The following is a 19438-nucleotide window of genomic DNA, read 5'->3' on the forward strand; positions in this document are numbered from 1 at the left end:
AAATGCAAAAGCAAAAAAATTCACTGCCTGCAGAGAACCTGCAGGTCACTGGGCAGCAGCGTCAGCCCCTCTGAGCTCTCCTCCTGCTCAGGGACCCTAGGCTTTGAGAAGCTCAGCGTGCAGGTCACTGCCGAAGGGGCGCAGCTTCCACGTTCTCACTGGGATTTGGATAACTGCTAAACTGCCAGTTTGTGGGGTTTTTTTAAGTACGAGTAAAAATCATTTATGAACCGAGTCTTTGCTCTTCCTCCCGTATAAACCCAGAGTGGCCCATTTGTTGAAAGACACGCCGAGAAGTGACAGCTTCCAGGCAGAAGTGCTGCTGCTTTGTAAACAAAGCCACAATAAGAATGAAGACAACAAGAGAAGGCGACACTGTAACCTGCCCACTGCTCCCGGAGGGACCGACCAGCACGACGATGGTTTCAGAGGCATCTCGGGCTACAGCTGAGTGTTAGCGTTGCTCTGTGGCCCTTGTCACACACATCTACACCTGTACAAACACACTTTTCCGCAGGCCCAGCCTCATGACCCAGGCTCCTGCTTGGTGGTGGGCTGGGGCACACGCCTGCACATGTGTGTCTGACACTGCAGTCTGTGGTTTCAAGAAGTTCTCAACTCCTTTCTCTGGACTTAGACAACTTAACCTTCTGCCTCTGAAAACCACAACACGCGGCAGGTGGTTTCTGCGGGTCCCGTGACGAAGCACGAGGCCCATCAGCAGCTCTCCCCTCTCAGCAGGAGGACTCGGCGTGACAAGAGCACGGTGAGCGCGCTCGCTGCGCGCCATCGTCCAGGCACACCTGTGGACTCACCTTATCCCTCCCAATTGGAAGGGGCATCGCTGTGTAGAGGTTCTTCCTTCCATCAAACACTGGTTTCCGATCCCCAAAGATCTGTGTTTTAAAGTGCTGAACCATATGTTCCACTATTTCCCTGAAACAAGACAGAATTCGAGCAAAATGTCAGTAAAATCAGGGAAATGGCACACAAGGAAGACATTCTTCTGACACTGGTTTTTAAGCAATTTCATAAGCCCTGGGGCTCCTTTTAATAACATGACTTTCAAATGCCTTCTGTAAGGAATCAACTAGACCTGCAGTGGGTTTCTGCTGCATTCATCTGGCGACTCAACCATCAGAGACCTCCCTCGCTGCCCACTGTAGCCAATGGACCCTGCAGGACTCCCTGGAGGCACAGAAGACGAGGGTGGCAGGGCTCCTGTCCCCAAAGCTATAGGACTAGCTGCCACATGTGACCCTGCAAGGCCCCTGCCGTGCACACAGGGCACTCCCACCCACTGAAGTCGGGCCGGCTTGGCCATCCGCCTCACACTCCTGGGATTCGCTGCAGAAGGCGCCCTGGGTGCCGCTGCCCGCTCAGCCTGGGCTCCAGAACAAGCACCTTGACGGTGGCCAAAGCCCAGGCCCAGCCTGACTCAGCCGCACAGCCAAACCACTGCCCCCACTGCGGGGGTCACAAGTGTGGAGAGGAGGTTGGCTGCTGTAAGTGACCCTTCAGGCGTGACGGCAGCAGGAACCGGTGAGCACGAAGCAGCTGTTCCGCCGTGGTGCCCTCAGCACTGAGCGGGCGCAGGCCCTTGTCTCGCCTGTCCGACTGCCTGTCCGCAGCTCAGCAGAGGCACAGAAACACGCTGCGGGTGGCCAGAGACAGCAGCTCTCCTGCTGGCCCAGGCTCAGGGCAGCCAGTGCCCTCTGCACAACTCTGCTCTGGGGGAGCCCCACGTGGCACATTTCTGTCCACATTTCCAATCGACTCACCAGACACCCGACTCCAATAAAGCACGGACAGGAGAAGTCATGATGCCTGCCTGGCCCCTAAAGGTCCTCATAGAGGAAACATGCCAAGGACTGACAGCAGACAAACTGTCAGAGGCTCAAAATCTCAGCGGTTGTCAGGAAACAGCAGCTCATGCGATGTGGTAAAGAGGGAGAGACAGACTCTAAAAGCAGAGAAAGGGGAGGGGAGGGGGGGGAGGGGAGGACCCCTGGCTCAGCCTTGCTGTAAGGGTCTTTCTCTGGGGCAGAGCCTTGGTCATCTTTCAGAAGGCAAGGACCCTTAATTCTGAGTTTTTTCTTTAAAAAAAAAAATGCATTCTTGCAATAAAACTCTCAACAAACAGAAGTCCAGGATCAAATGGCTTCACGGATGAATTCTACCAAACATTTAAAGAAGAGTTAACACCTATCCTTCTGAAACTATTCCAAAAAACTGCAGAGGAAGGAATGTTTCCAAACTCATTCCATGGGGCTAACATCAGCCTGATACCAAAACCAGACAAAGAAAATTACAGGTCAGTATCACTGATGAACAAAGACGCAAAAATCCTCAACAAAACATTAGCAAATCAAATTCAACAACAGTTAAAAATATGATACACCATGATCAGCTGGGATTCATCCCAGGGATGCAACGATGTTTGGTATCTGCAAATCAATCAGTGTGATACACCACATTAACAAACTGAGGAATAAAAATCATAAGATCATTTCAATAAAAGCAGAAAAAAGCTTTTGATAAAATTCAGCATCTATTTATGATTACAAACTCTCAAAAACGTGGGTATGAGAGAACATACCTCAACATCTTAAAGGTCATATATGATAAACACACAGCCAGTATCCTACTCAATGGTGAAAAGCTGAAAGCATTTCCTCTAAGATGAGAAAAAAGACAAGGAAGCCCACTCTCACCACTTTTATTCAACATAGTACTGGAAGTTCTAGCCACAGCAATCAGATAAGAAAAAGAAATAAAAGGAATCTAAATTGGAAAGAAAAAAGTAAAACTATCACTGTTTGCAGATGACACGACACTACATATAGAAAATCCTAAAGACACCACCAAAAACCTATTAGAACTAATAAATGAATCCAGTAAACCCGCAGGATACAAAACTAATGTACAGAAACCTGTTGCATTTTTATATACTAACAGCTATCAGAAAGAGAAACTAAGAAAACAATCCCATTTACAACTGCATCAAAACAAATAAAGTATCTAGGAAAAAAATCTAACCAAGTGTGGTAAAGAGCTTGTATTTGAAAACTATAAGACACTAATGAAAGAAACTGAAGACAACACAAACAGATGGAAAGATATAATGTGCTCATGGATTGGAAAAATTAACAGTGTTAAAATGACCAGACTATTCAAGACAATCTATAGATTCAAAGCAGTATCTATTAAATATCAATGGTATTTTTCACAGAACTAGAATGAACAATTCTATAATCTGTATGAAAACAAAGAAGACCCCAAATAGTCAAAACAATCTTAAGTCAAAACATGGATGGACCTGGAGGGTATTATGCTAAGTGAAGTAAGTCAGAGAAAGACAAATACTGTGTGATTTCACTTATATGAGGAATCAAAACAATCTTAAGAAAAATGAAGCTGGAAGACTCATGCTCCTACTTCAGACTTTACTACAAAGCTACAGCCATCAAAACAGTATAAAAGCTACTGGTATAAAAACAGACACACAGATCAGTGGAACAGAATAGAGAGCTCAGAAATAAACACAACTTACATGGTCAAGTAATCTATGAGAAAGGAGGCAAAAATATACAATGGAGAAAAGACAGTTTCTTCATGGTGTTGGGAAAATTGGACAGTTACATGTGAAAGGATCAAGCTGGACTACTTTCTCAGACCACATATAAGGATACACTAAGGGACGGGTTAAAGACTTGTATTTAAGACCTGAAACTCTAAAACTCCTAGAAGAAAACAGAGGCAGTACACTCTGACATCATCTGAGCAGTATTTCTTTTTGGATCTGTCTCTCGAAGCAAGGCAAACAAGAGCTAAAATAAACAAACAGGACTACATCAAACTAAAAAGCTCCTGCACAGAAAAGGAAACCATCAACAAAATGAAAAGGTGACTCACTGAATGGGAGAAAATATGTGCAAGCAATATATCCAATAAGAAGTTAATACCCAGAATAGACAAAGAACTCACGGAAGTCCACATCAGAAACACTACACAACCCGATTAAAAACTAGGCAGAGGGCCTGAGCAGACACACAGATGCCAACAGACACATGAAAGGATGCTCAGCATCACTAATCCTCAGGGAAATGCAAAACAAAACCACAATGAGACATCACCTCATACCTGTCAGAATGGCTGACAACAAATAAAAAGTGCTGGCGAGGATGTGGAGAAAAGGGAACCCTCGTGCACTGTCGGTGAGAATGTAAATTAGTGCAGCCACTATGGAAAAAAGTATAAGATTCCTCAAATAGTTTAAAACAGAACTACCATACAATCCTGCAATTGCACTTCTGGGTATTTTTCTGAAGAAAACAAAAAGAAAAGATACACACATCCCTATGTTCACTGCAGCATTATTTTTTTTTTTTTTACCATTTTTTATTGATTTATAATCATTTTACAATGTTGTGTCAAATTCCAGTGTAGAGCACAATTTTTCAATTATACATGAACATACGTATATTCATTGTCACATTTTTTTCTCTGTGAGCTACCATAAGATCTTGTATATATTTCCCTGTGCTGTACAGTATAATCTTGTTTATCTATTCTACAATTTTGAAATCCCAGTCTATCTCTTCCCACCCCCCACCCCCTTGGCAACCACAAGTCTGTATTCTATGTCTATGAGTCTATTATTTCTGTTTTGTATTTAAGCTTTGTTTTTGTTTGTTTGTTTGTTTAGATTCCACATAGGAGCGATCTCATAGGGTATTTTTCTTTCTCTTTCTGGCTTACTTCACTTAGAATGACATTCTCCAGGAGCATCCATGTTGCTGCAAATGGTGTTATGTTGTCGGTTTTTGTGACTGAGTAGTATTCCATTGTATAAATATACCACATCTTCTCTATCCAGTCATCTGTTGATGGACATTTAGGCTGTTTCCATGTCTTGGCTATTGTAAATAGTGCTGCTATGAACATTGGGGTGCACGTGTCATCCTGAAGTAGGGCTCCTTCTGGATATATGCCAAGGAGCAGGATTCCTGGGTCATATGGTAAGTCTATTCCTACTCTTTTGAGGAATCTCCATACTGCTTTTCACAGTGGCTGCACCAAACTGCATTCCCACCAGCAGTGAAGGAGGGTTCCCTTTTCTCCACAGCCTCTCCAGCATTTGTCATTTGTGGATTTTTGAATGATGGCCATTCTGACTGGTGTGAGGTGATACCTCATTGTAGTTTTGATTTGCATTTCTCTGATAATTAGTGATACTGAGCATTTTTTCATGTGTCTATTGATCATTTGTATGTCTTCCTTGGAGAATTGCTTGTTTAGGTCTTCTGCCCATTTTTGGATTGGGTTGTTTATTTTTTTCTTATTGAGTTGTATGAGCTGCTTATATATTCTGCAGATCAGGCCTTTGTCGGTTTCATTTGCAAAAATTTTCTCCCATTCCGTAGGTTGTCTTTTTGTTTTACTTATGGTTTCCTTTGCTGCACTGCAGCATTATTTACAGTAGCCAAGATACAAAAGCAACCTAAGTGTTCACTGACAAATGAATGGATAAAGATATGGTATATATGTACATCCAATGGAATATTAATCAGCCATGAGAAAGAATGAAATTTTGCCATTTTCACAACATGGATGGACCTAGAAGGTATTATGCTAAGTGAAGTAAGTCAGACAGAGAAAGATAAATACTGTATGATTTCACGTACATGTGGAATCTAAAAAACAAGCAAAAAGACATAACAAAACAGAAACAGACTCACAGATACAAAGAAGAAACGGGTAGTTGCCAGAGTGGAGGGTGGGGGGGGGGTGGAAGAGGTGAGGGAGATTAAGAAGTACAAACTTTCAGTTATAAAATAAATAAATCGCTAATTTTTTTCAGTTAATTTCAAAGTACACAGGTTTTGCATTAATATACTCACTATAAATTTCAAATATGGATAATGCTGCAAGTCTGCCCAAACCACCTCTTTACCTCAGTCCTCTTCTCAGAAGCAACCTTATTTCAGACCTATCTATATAATTACATAAACACATACTGTGTATTACTTTTTACACACACACCAAAAGGTTCTGGAGCTTGCTGTTTTCCCAGGATGTGTGTCTCTGACACCTTCCCTTGTCACTATATACAAAGTGGCATCAAGTCTAGAACAGAAATGCTACTGTATCATGTACTGTAATATTAACCAACCACACAGTCGTCTATGTTTGCAGACACGGTGTTCACACTGTAAGGCTCCATTTCACTGCCATCTGCAGTTTCACCGCACTCCACAGTATGTTTATTTAACCAGCCCCACTGGCTTACGTAGATGACTTCTTTTCTCTCCCTCCCCCCCTCCCCCCATCACAATACTAGGCATCCTTGTACATTATCAAGCAGAACTGGTGAGTCAAAGGGTATGTATACTATTTTCATTTTAATATGTACACTAAACAACCTTCTAAAAAGTCTGGACCAACATACAGAGGAAGGTGCCCACCAGCGGCAGGTGCCAAGGCCAGAGCCATGCTGCACTGGCCCCCTCCCCCAGCACAGAGCCCGCACTTCCTCAGGGCGCTCCTGGGGCCACCTGACAGAGCTTAAGAGCAGCAGGAGGGAAAGGGCAGGTGGAGGATGAGGAGCACAATTTCTTCCTTCCTGTAGCCCACCCTGTGCCTCTGAGCAAGGAGCTGCTGTCAGCTTTGACTCCGCAGCAAGGTTTCCTAGGGCTGGCTTTAAGGCCCACAAAGCCTGGACCAGCGCTGGCACTGACTGTTCTGTGTGACCACCTGTGCGCCCACAGGATACTGGAAGCACCCCGAGAAGAGGGACCCCATCTTAGAATGCTGACTCCTCCCCACAGCAGCCACTCAGAACGGGCATGGACGCACTGCCTGAGACTGAGGGCACACCAGGCCAGGACTCACAATGACTCATCATAACGTGTGTAGATGGCATTTTTCTCTGTCTGCACGAAGCCTCAGGGTTGAATTCATTAAATGTCTACCACACGTACTGCTCAAGGTTTTGGGAATGCAGAATCAGAACCCTGCCTTTGCTTTAACAGAGACTGCAGCGTGGAAGGAGACGGAGTGCTAAGGGCTGCCTGGCCAGGGCTGCTACCAGGGGACGGTCTGCAGCAGGAGCTTACTGCTCTCCTACCTTTCTTCCTTTCTTTTCCTTAATTTTTTTTTTGGGGGGGGGACAATTAGGTTTATGTATGTATTTATTTTAATGGAGGTAATGGGGACCGAACCCAGGACCTCGTGCATGCTAAGCACATGCTCCACCCCTGAGCTATGCCCTCCCCCATCTCCCACCTTTCTGTCCCACTCTGGGCTCCCCTCTTCCAGTGCTACCCGGAGACTGTCAATCGCGGGCCCGACTCTCTTCCCTACTAGGGACAGGAACTGTGTCCACCTCGTCCACCCCCATACCGCCAAGTAGCACAGCGCCTATCACACACCGGATGTTTCGTAAATGGTGGCTGGCTGGTGGCACGGTCGGGAGAGAGAGGGACTACGTCAAGGTGCGAGCACGTGGGTTTGCCAGCACAAAAACCTGACTGCCAACATTTTTCTACACCATGACGACTTGATTACAATTATGAGACTGGACCTCAGCCGAAGTCCATCAGAATTAACAGTAAAACGAACAACCCTGAAGGCCCACACATTAACTAGGCAGCAACCTCAGGCCGGCTCGGAACCCAGAGCAGCAGCTTGGCACGCCAGCACATCGGCCGGCCTCGGCCACAAAAATGCAGCTCAAGACCCATCTTCGCTACTTACTATTTGATGCAGGCGATTTCTAAACCTTATAGTCGTAACTGCAACAGGAACATGGGAGCAGAGTCAGGTAAAAACATCCAGCTTTAATCACCATCAGCCTTTTTCTGCTGCCAGATGACAAAGCCTTAGGCATGCCTACTATCACGAAAGAACACTCCTCATGCACTGTGACTGATGGCACGGTAAGAGCCCAGGCCCACCACAGCAATCAGAAACCCAGAGGTGCTTTTTTCACACCTCATTCCAGCTCTAAGGGTGTATCCAAATTGCACGCTCATACAGGCTTTTGTCTCAGGGACATTAAAAATCAAAAAAGCCCATTCATGGAGCTTCTCAAAGCATATAAGACATTTTAAAAGATCTCCAAAGACCTTCACTTAGCTGTTTAAACCAGGTGTGCCCGAAGTTTTGGTTCAGAAACACATTTTTTAATAAGCACATATTTGAAGGACCTCATATAACTGTCAAGTATTGTTTCTTTGGAAACATGTCTTTTGGGGATAAACACTTAGAAGTAGAATTGGTGGGTCAAAGGGTGTGTATATATGTGTGTGTGTGTATGTATACACACACACACACACACTTTTTATTTTAAGACATACACCAAGCCACCTTCTAAAAAGTCCAGACCAATGTGTACACTGAGTGAATCCAACTGTTTAGTTTTACAGATGAGGGGCTCAAATCCCCAAACATTCTTTCTCTTACAAAGGTTGTGATCAGTAAAAAAAGATTACAGGAAAGAACACTCTCTAAGGCACCAGCACAAGCTGGGTAACCAATCTGACTTATCAAACTCCAACTGAGAATTCTGTTTCTGACCATGACAAAGCAAGTAGACAAGCATCCTCCTGCCCTAAACAGCCAAAAACCTAGAGAAAACATGAGACAGCTACTCCTAGCACTGGAAAACAGGAGCTTAGCACTGTGATTATTGAAGGAAGGAAAGCATATGAGGTAAGCCACACATTCACTCTGCCACAGGGCAATTTCCAAATCACAAAATAAGTAAGGAGCATTAGGAAGCAGCAGTCTTATGCTGTGGACACAGGGGTCAGAAGAGGCAGGAATCTGTAGGGCGAGGTACCAGAGTAGACAGCAAAAGCCAGATTCCTTCAATGTAACATACATGATGCTCAACAAACAAGAATTTACGATGCATATGATCATAAGGACAAGCAGGGGAAGGTGGCATGTAATCTAGGGGAAAACCTGCCAATAAAAACAGACCCTGAAATGACCCACATGTTGTAACTAGCAGATAAAGGCTGCTATAATAAATACACTATTACTATAAATACACTTAAGGTCATCAAGAAAAAGGTAGGAACAATGAATGAAGAGATGAGAAATCTCAGCAGAGATTGTAAAGTATTAAAACGAACCAAATGTAAATTATAGAACCAATAATTACAATATACAAATGAAAAAAAATTATTGGATGGTTACCACAGAAGGTTGTGTATTACCCAAAGGGGGGGGGGTGTTAAAAAGAAATCAATAAAGATTACCCAAACTGAGAAAAGAGGAGGGAACTTTTTTTTTTATTGTTTGTTTTTTAAATCACAGGCTCAACGACCTGAAAACAATATCAAATGATCTAACATACAAATAATTGCAATCCTGGAAGTAGAGAAGAAAATGGGACAGGAAAACTATTTGAAAAAATAATTTCACCCAAATATCATGAAAGATATCAACGTACACATCCAGAAACTGAAAGGACCCCAAGAAGAAAAATAAGAAAATTCCACCTGGGTACAACATAGTTAAACTGCTGAAAAGCAAAATTGAATAGAAACTATTCAGAGAAAAAAAGACAAATACATACATACTGGGGAATTACAGTAAGAAAAGTAGATTTCATAGAAACAATGAGGATTAAAAGGCAATATAATAACATCTTTAAGGAGTCAGGGAGAAAAACTGTCAATTTAAAATTCTATATCCAGCAAAAATCTTTCAATTTCTACAGATTTTAAAAGATGCTGGGAGAATTCATCACTGGCAGACTCGCACAGTGAGAAAGGCTGAAGGACGTTCTTCAGGCCGAGGAGGAGAGATGCTAGGTGAAACCACGCATCACCAGGAAGAAACAGGGGGAACTCTCCGAACACAGCTCCTGTGTGGGCACACAGACCATCTTCTTTTCCTGATCTCTGTGACAATGGGGTCTGTAACATACGTAGACATAAAATACAAGACAACAGTAGCAAAGGGAACTATACTAATACAGCAATCTTGTATTTTACATGAAGTTACAATATTAACACTAAGTAGACAGGGGTAAGTTAAAGATGCAGGCTGACATCTACAGAGCAATCACTTAAGAAGCAAAAAGGTTAAAGTTAAAAACTAATAGAGGGGGTAAAATGGAAAATTAAAGAGCATGTGCTGGGGGAGGGCACAGTTCAAGTGGTAGAGCACATGCTTAGCATGCACAAGGTCCTGGGTTCAATCCCCAGTACCTCCATTAAAAAAAAAGAAATTAAATAAACCTAATTATATCCAGTTTAAAAAAAAAAAAAAACTAAAAAAAGAACAAAAGAACATATGATGAGCCCAAAAAGAAAAGGGAAAAGAGAAACAAGAATTAAAAAAAAAAGATCTAAAAATAAAAAAAAAGCAAGATGATAGACTTAAATCCAACCACAGACAATTACATTAAATTTAAATGAGCCTAACGTTCTGATTAAAAGCCAGAAATTTTCAGACTGTATGAAGTAAATCCCAATTGGGGGGAGGGTATAGCTCAGTGGTAGAGTGTGTGCCTAACATGCATGAGGTCATGGGTTTGATTCCCAGTACCTCCACCAAAAGTAATGAATAAACAGATAAACCTAACTACCCCCCTAAAAGTAAATTCCAATTATATGATATCTACAATGGATGCACTTGAAACACACACGCGGATATGGGTTGAAAGAACAAGCATGGAAAAAGGTACATCAGCCAAAGATGTAAGAGTAAGAGTAGTAATGGTCAGACAGAAAAAGCTTCTCAACAAGGAGAATTAGCAAATACAGAAGGATGTTTCCTGGTGATAAATGGGTCAATTTATCCTGGAAGGTACAGCAGTTACAAATATGTACATGCCTAACAGCTCTGAGACACATGAAGCAAAACCAGACCGTATTAACGGGGAAACAGACAAACCCACATCATACTTGGGCAAAAAGTAAGATATACAGGAGTTTCCAACTATTAACCAACTCCACCTAATATTTACAGATTTGCCCAAACCCAACAGCTCCAGAATACACATTCTTCTCAAGTATGTGAGGAATGTTTAACAAGATAAATCACTTGCTTAACCAAAAACAGGTCTTAATAAATTTCAAGACTGGAATCTTACAGAGTATGCTCTCTAATCATAAAGGAATTAAATTAGCAATCAATGACAACAGGGTGTCAAAAAAACAAGCAAAAAAAAAAAAACACACAAAATAACTTCGAAGAGTTAAAAACTGAACACATTTCAAAAAAAACAGAACAAAAATAAACAAAAAACAAACCAAAAAAGAACAAGAAAAACCCAAAAAACCACAATGAATTCATAAAGAAAATGAGAAAATATTTTAAACTGAATGAAAATTAAAATGTATCAAAACTTGTGGCCCATAGCCAGAACCAGGCTCACAGAGAAATTCACAGCCTTAAAGAAATGGACTAGAGAAAAAAGAAAGGTTTAAAATTGATGATCTAAACTCAAAGTAAACAGAAGGAAAGGGAATAATAAAGATCCGAGAAGAAAACTCGGGGATGGTGAGACAACAAAGAAGAAAAATCAACAAAGTAAAAAGCTGTTTCTGTGAAAAGACGAATGAACTTGACAAACTCCTAGCAAACCTGATCAAGGAGAAAAGAGAGAAAACATAAACTTAAAACATCAGAAATGAAACAAGGGCTTTCACTACAGGTCCTACAGACATTAAACTCTAAGGCCCAGTGACCTAATGACAAACTCAGCCAAACATTCAAGAAAGTACAGGTGAGCCTCAAACAAGCCAAAACTGTAAGTGTTCTTAAAAAAAATCTCGGGGAGCGTCTCTGTGAACTTCAGGAAGGCAGAGATTTCTTAAAGAGAACATGCAATGTAATAAACAATAAACACTTTCGAACAAAGTTACAAACGTCTGCTCACTAGGACAGCGAAGCAGCAAGCCTCAGCCGGGTGAGAACACTCCCAGCGTAGACCCGCCTCCAGAGCACGTCAGACACTGACAGACACAACGCCCGCAAAACAGCAACAGGACTTCAACAGACACCCTGGTAGAAATAACACATTTAATACCATATATAACATATGCATATAATGATTATGGATGTAAGTACACGAAAGGTGCGCAACTCAGCAGCTATCAAGAAATGAAAATTAAAACCACAATGAGAAACCATTACGCACCCGTCGAAATAGCAAAAATCAAAAAGCCTGACCACACCAAGCGCCGAGGAGGACTGGAGCAGCGGGACTCATGAAGGGAGAGTGAGAGGGGACACCTCGCTGGGGAGCTGCCGGGCAGCGTGTCACGCAGCTAACCCTGCACCACCCTTGATCCAGCTATTTCACTCCTGGGTGTTCATCTAAGAGAAATGAAGACGAACGTCCACAAAAACGCCGTGAACAAGCGTGTTCACAGCAGCTTCATTCACAACAGCAAAGCCCGCAGCGCCCGCCCAAGCACCTAATGTAAGAGGAGGAGTAAATGAATCACAAAACATTCAGGTCAGAGCACGTTCCTGAGCAACAGAAATAAGAAGCTATTAACACACACGATCACACAGGTGCACCTCAAAACCAGGCTGAGTGGGCGGAGTGGGAGGAAGGGGAGGCTGTCCCGTGGGCTGTGTGTCCCCACTTCTAAGGGCAGAGAGCAGCCCCAGCGACGCAGATCCCAGTGCTGACGGAGAGGGCACAGGGCGACGTTCCGGGGTGATGGGCATTTGTCAACACTGAATCATACACTTACGACGTGTATCTCATTGCATCTCAACACAAAAACATTTTTCACAAAATAAATGCAATGGAAGCTTCTTGGGGGAGAAAAGTCAGAAGGACCTGTTGAGAATCAAAGGGTTGAACCATTTCAGAATAAAAGATGGAACGGAGTACCTGTTAACTCTCCTTGGGCATTTCTCTGGCTTGATATCCAGCTCATAGTGATAGATGTCGATTTTTGGAATGTCCATTTCAAAGAAGTTGGCCTGTAACTTGATTGTTCTCCCCGAGGTCCCGAAGTCGGGTCGTGGCGGGGGCTTGAAGGCATATCCCTGGATGGGTGGTGGTGGCGGTGCAGGCGCGAGCACTGGGAACAGCAGAGAAGGCAGTTACACAGAGGGCTGGCTCCCCGGGGGCCTCCTTGTACCATCCCAGGCCTCGGCGGTGCCACCCCTCCTTCTCCCCCCAACCAAGACTCCCACCCCCACCCCACCCGGTCACCTGTCCACACTGCACCAGGCCCTCCTTGTTCAAACTGTTTCCTGCCTGGTCCTCTCCTCGCTCTGCCAGATCCTTGAAACACTGGCTTTTCCCTACCTGGCCCCATCTCTTGCAGGCTGGCAGTCCACTTCTTCAGGCCCACACCCAAGTCAATGAGGCTGGGTCTCCTCCACAGTCAAGGCCCTTCCCACACAGTCTTTAGGCCAGGTGCACAATACTCATGCCCCTACCTGCTTTTCTCTCAAATTCATCCTTTCCTGTCCATCCCTGTCTGCCTCACTTGGGGCCCCATTCCATCCTGGTGGGATCTCAGCTTCCAGGCACCCCTCACCCACTTCTACAGTCTGATCTCACCCTGTCCAAATACCAGCACGCAGCCCCAACATTTAGGCATTCATGGTCTTCATGATCTGGCCTCAGCTTTACCTTCTGCAGTTCTAAGATCTCCCACCCCCATTCCAAGGACCACACATGTCGGCTACGGCCCAAGAACCCTATAGAATCCATGGAGTTCCTGAGTCTCAGCCCACTCTAGCCACATTCCCAGTACGAATGTGCCGCACTGCGCTGTAATCACACTGGGCTATCCGCCTCCCCAGCTGGACCGCAAGCAGCGTGAGGGTCAAGGTCCCCGCCTGCCTGGGGTCTGAGGGAACACTCAGCGCACAAGACCCAGAAACATCTCATCAACCCCTCCTCTTACAAGCGGGGCAGCTCAAGCTCAGACAGATGAAGGAAGGCTGCAAAAGTCGCTCAGAAAGCGTCGTCACCATGGACCACCACCGTCGCAAAGGAAGACGCTTGCAACATCGCGCCAGGAAAGCCCAGCCTTCCCGACACCAACACACAGGCACACACCTTGACGCCACGCCCCGAGCAACACCTCCTACCCGACGGTCCCTCTGCCAGGGGCTGGGCTCCTCCACCCACACAAGATCTCTGGGCCCCAGAAGCCAAGACGCAACACTCTTCTCTGCAACACATCGGCCTCGCCTTCCTACAAAGGAGGTGTCTCAACATTAAGTCAGTTCTTCACCTAAAATGCGTTATAATAACTCTGGTTATCATACTTGCACACTCACTTCTGTTCTCGTTCTCTGCATGTGAGAGATTAAAGATGGGGCAGTGTGAATTATCAGCCAAGAAGACAAGGCCAAAAGGGTAAGACTCATATGTAATCAAAGGGGCCAAGACCGTCACAGCAGGGTCCCTCCTGTGTGACTCTTCCTGTTAATTTAATCTAAGAGTGCTTTTTTCTTTTTTCCTTTCATAGACAGTAGAAAGAAACTCAACTCAAATTTTCAGTAATTCCACTAGTAAAATTCAAACTGCAGCTTTAGGACAAAACCAACTAAAAATTTTTCCAATAACAGAATACCTTTAGTTTTCATTCAATATCTTTGTTTCCATAAAGTCCTCATTTAAAAAAAAAAATCCATGTATACGTCAATCCCTGTTGACATTCCCTGGAAACAAAAGTACTCTACAAAAAATAACAGAAGCTGTTCCTACTGGATGTCTGACACAGAAGAACTCAGAGAGCCCCTGAATTACTTGTTTTGTATTTTGACTTCTTTCTGTGAGAAAACAACCATGCTCTGAAGGTTATAATCTCACTGAGTGAGACCACCTGGAGGCCTCTGGGTCTCTCTCCACTAAGCCACAGCGACTTCACAGGTGACACACTCAGTCCTTCACAAGGGCTCACCCCTCGGGCAGGCATGCCCGTGGGCCCCTGATGTGCTGGCTCGCGTGCGGGAGGCAGAGACCCAGGACACAGAAACAAACACTGTTCGCAAGCAGCTCATGCATAACTTCCCAGGAGGGCGTCTGAGTGCAAGTTGTCAAACGGATAAGTGTGTTCACTTCTCCCAAGTCAGCAGGTCCCATGGGGTCCTCGCACTGAGCACCCAGCCACGCACGTCAAGGGGTGGACACCACTCGCTCTCCGTGCTCAGCACTGAGTGCCCACTGACACAAGGCCCCTGTTCTCAGTTGGGCTCCGCCCAGCAAGAGGACCCTTGTAAATGCAGAGACAAAGTTAGACGACAAGAGGTTACACTGCGTCCCAGGAAACATCCAGCCCAGAAATCCAGAGAAACCTGAACCCGGGTCAATTTCAGGAATTTCAGGAATGGGAGCACCATCCACATGCACAGGGTTCCCAGCACACAAAGTGCTTTCCACACGTTCCTCAACTGCACCTCACAGCTATGGGCAAAGAGGTCGCCCTGAAAGGTGAAGCCATCCAAGGCTGGGACAGAGGAACACAGCCGATGTGCCCACTCCACACCCAGGCTCCCCCGCCCACCACCGGACCGCAGTGCCCAGCCTCACCGAAATCTCACCAACTAGCACAGAGGAGACCAGGGGCCTGTTGCTCAGGTTGAGCCCATTTCTCCTATCTCCCCAACACCTATCACTTCTACAAAACGTGCTGTGGAAAACAAGGAAAGCTGTCTACCAGTTTGCACTGCTAACCCATATTAATAAAAGCAATGGGGATAAGAATTAGAAAGAAGAATTTTTAAAAGGGGGAAGGGTATAGCTCAGGGGTAGAGCACATGCTTAGCATGCTGGAGGTCTTGGGTTCAATTCCCAGTACCTCCATTAAATTAAAAAATAAACCCAATCACCACCCCCCAACACACGCACAAGAATCAAAAGCAACAGGGAAGACCCAGTGGCAGCACATTCATAAAAAGCCTGATTTCACAAGACAGCCCTTCCCTGCTTCTACCTTTTAATAACGAAAACACTGACAGTCGTGGGAAGGCACGCAGAACGCAAACCCACAGGTCAAAGCTCTCTGAGCAGAGGGACGGGCAGGGGGCCCATGAGCTTCGCGCCCTCGGGAAGGAAGCTCTCCCGCTCAGGGACATGAAGTCCTCGGAGACACCTGGATCTATTCTTCTAATGTGGGGAGCCCCAGGTGCAAGTTGCCCAAAAGAGCAGGAGGGTCCACACACACACAGCGCTGGGGAGGGTGCAGCGAGGATCAAGACCACCGGGAACCGTCCCCCTGCACCCCCGCCCCAAGCGGGTAAGGAACAGGACAGCCAGAGAGGGAGGCGACCTCTCACCAGGGCGTGAGCTCTTGGCCCCGAGGTAAACAAGCACCAAAATGGGAACCACAGTGGCCTGACTGGGCACACGCGCCCCCCACCGTGGTGACACAAGACTCTGAGAGCCCACCCTGGGATCACCCGAGGGGAGGCCTCCAAGCCCTCTCCCCGCACAGTCCACGGCTCCTCGCCGGCTGCGGGCAGAGCTGGGGCTGGGGCCGCGTGTGCACTGAGTGGGGCATTGGAGGAAAAAAATGAGGAGGGAGGACCGAGATGTGCAGCAGCCGAGCAAGGCGAACATGCTTCTGAGTCGAGTCGCACGGTCCTTTTTTTCCCCAGAGCCCAAGCTCCCTCGTCAACCTCCTTACCCCTGGGCTCCTCAGCAGCAGGTGCCACCAACATCCACAAATAAATGGAAGACCAGGGAGCGGCTCAAGAGGAGGGGGCATCTGGGGAGACCTACCCAATGAGATGCCACCATGCTGGCATTAGGCCAACTGGCCATGGCTCTGGTGGCCTACAAGGCAGGGACCCAGCCCCATTCCGACCCCTCAAAGATGCCACCCCATCTCCCTACTCCTGCCCCACCAGACGGGCGATTCCCCCCACCTTCCAGGCTCTCTCACGTCTCCTCCACTCTTCATGGAGGGATTCAGGCTCCAGCTTCTTGTGAAGACTACTGGCAGACACCCAGCCTGCGCTCGCCCCGACCACGGGCAGCACGCACAGCCACACATCCCACCCGGCAGCTCATGAGACAGGTTTGTGGGGAGCAGACTTCCCATTGCTTCTGAGGCATCAGCCTTGCCTCCACATGGGGGACCCTTGGGGGGGGGGAGGCAGACCCTTCTTTCTTCCAGGATGCTGGCGGTCACAGCAGGAAATGACTCGTCCACAGCCATGGCCAGCACAGCCCCGGCCTGAGAACCTGGTGCAGGGGCAGGCAGGTGCAACACAGGCACCGAGCGCTTGCTGACCCTCCGCTAGTCGCTCAGCACGTGCGTTTAAAGAGCCACATCTCAATCAGTGAAAGGGAAACATGCAGTGAATGAGTAATCGACTTCCTGTATGAGTAACCGGGTCATAGAAACCAGAGAGCTTTTAACAGAGTCCACGGAGGCGAGTCGGTCATGACACTGTGAGCAAGGCTCTGACGGTCAGAGCTGGTCTCCTACAGAAACCCACCCCGTGCAGTTCGGCCTGTCACTGACTTCTCAGGAGGCCCAGAGCAGGGCGGTGTGACACCTGCCCCCTTCACTGTCTCTTGGCAGCCCCCTCCCGTGTGAAAAAGGAAGGCAGCCCCCTCGCCATAGTGGTTCACACGTCCCAGCCCTCCCCAGAAGTAAGGGATGGAGACACACGGACACAACTTAAAAACCACAACCATCTCTCTTCTCTCCCACCTGGAACTGGGGGGCCCAGGCCACAGACCCAAGGAGCCCAAGAGGCATCCTGAGACTGCGGCCTGCATGGACCAGCCCTGGCAGGAGCGTGGGAGAAGACACAGGGGCACAGCCACGTGGGCTGGCAGGGCCCCCACAACACAAGGCAGCCTCACAAGTGGCCAAGACCCCCTGGAAGAGGACATCTGGCCCATGGGTGCGGCCGTCCCGGACACTGTCCCTCCCCACCTTCCGCTGGCGGGAGGGCGTTACACTCCACGGAGGGAGGCCGCCTCGCTTCCCCACCCGGGACGGTCCACATGGGCTGGGTAAAACCATTCCTGTGTGGTAGTTTTCTCTGGATCAAGCACACACTTATTACAGAAGATGCAGAAAAATCAAAGGACGTTAAAATTGCCTGTAATGTCAGAAGGTAACCACAGGCAAAGCTGGGACTCAGACACGGGTCTTGCTGCCATCAGAGACGTGGGCTTTGCCACCAAGACGAGCTGCCTCGAGTCCTTCTGAGACAGCAGATGTGCTTAAATCAAACACAATTTACAAGAAATCGGTGACCTAACAGGGCATCAGTCTTGTCTTGCCCAGTTCGCTCAGTGAGGATCTGAGAGCGTGGTAACAGCTGCCGTGACTGCGTCCGACTGCGGGGGAACACGCACGGAGCACACGCCGCCGCCATAGGTGCCGCAAAGCACGCTTTAAACTCATGCTACTTCAAAATTATGACATGTTTGAGATCTGCTGGAGGCCTTGTTATTAAATGTGGTAAAGGATCCATTTGTTACTTTGTCATCCTTTTGTTTTGGTATTTTGTAACTACTTCGATACAACCAGGTGTTCTTTGTTTTGTTTTTCTTTTTGTCATCCAATGTATCTTGTTCTGGGTCTTGGAAAACATTCTGGACAGGGATCCTTCTGGAAGCGTCACCAGCCTATTCAAGGAGTTTGTGGCCACACACTTCCGAGAACCACCTGCTCTACGGGGACAGGGTGCTCTCATCTCTATGCAGAGAAGAGGGTCTCTTGGCTGCTGAAAACGTCACAAAACCTCCATGGTTTCTGCGGCAGCATGGAGGGTGGGCAGGTACGACGCTCCTCACCAGGAGCAGCCCTGCCGACAGCACCACACCCCGCGGCCAACAGGGCCCCGTCTCCATGGCTGCTCTGTGATCACCCATCGCTGATGTGATGTGAGCTCACGATTTACCAGCTGCCATGACAACAGGCTCCCCAGGCTCCTGCTCATCACACGGGCTGCCTACCACGCGGCTGAGCTGGGAATCAGAAATGAGACATCCTGACAGCATCACCCCAGGGCAGCCTCACGGCCCTGCCGCTGTCCACCGAGGGCCACGAGGAGCAGGCCTCAGGAAGGGGTGGGGCAACCCTGCGACCGGTGTGGGCACCAAGCTCTCCCAGGACAAGTGAGAGGACAAGCACAATTTCAGTACTTAAGTGCAAGGAACTGGATCTTCAGTAAATTGCGAACCACACTAGGCCAGGCACAGGGATCTGGAATCTGACGGGGAGATCACAGCCCCTTACCCTTTCACTCCGACTCCCACTGCGGTCTGTTATCACAAGCACAAACGCATACGTCAGGTCAAGAACAGCAACCCGGACCACAGACTACACGAAATAAATCACAGAATTCGAAGCCAGGAGTCACCTCGGGAAACCTCAGAGACTCAGAGGAGAGAGTAACCCACACTTCCCCTCCAACCTGCTCTGAGTCACCAACTGTGCAGGTGCTGGGGACACAATGCCAATGAGAC

General features: G+C 46.9%; 1 protein-coding gene across 2 annotated transcripts in view; it reads right to left on the reverse strand.

The window, feature by feature from the left end:
* Positions 1-19438, reverse strand: part of AGO2 (argonaute RISC catalytic component 2) — a 93135-nt gene that overhangs the window by 42864 nt on the left and 30833 nt on the right. For both annotated transcript variants that reach the window (XM_074353146.1, XM_074353145.1), the window contains exons 2-3: positions 12872-13064; positions 816-936 (exon numbers count right to left, since the gene is read on the reverse strand). In XM_074353146.1, the coding sequence (XP_074209247.1) occupies positions 816-936; positions 12872-13064 (314 nt within the window). The remainder of the gene's footprint in view (positions 1-815; positions 937-12871; positions 13065-19438) is intronic.

Source organism: Camelus bactrianus, chromosome 25 (assembly GCF_048773025.1).
Source record: "Camelus bactrianus isolate YW-2024 breed Bactrian camel chromosome 25, ASM4877302v1, whole genome shotgun sequence".
Classification (NCBI taxonomy): Eukaryota; Metazoa; Chordata; class Mammalia; order Artiodactyla; family Camelidae; genus Camelus; species Camelus bactrianus.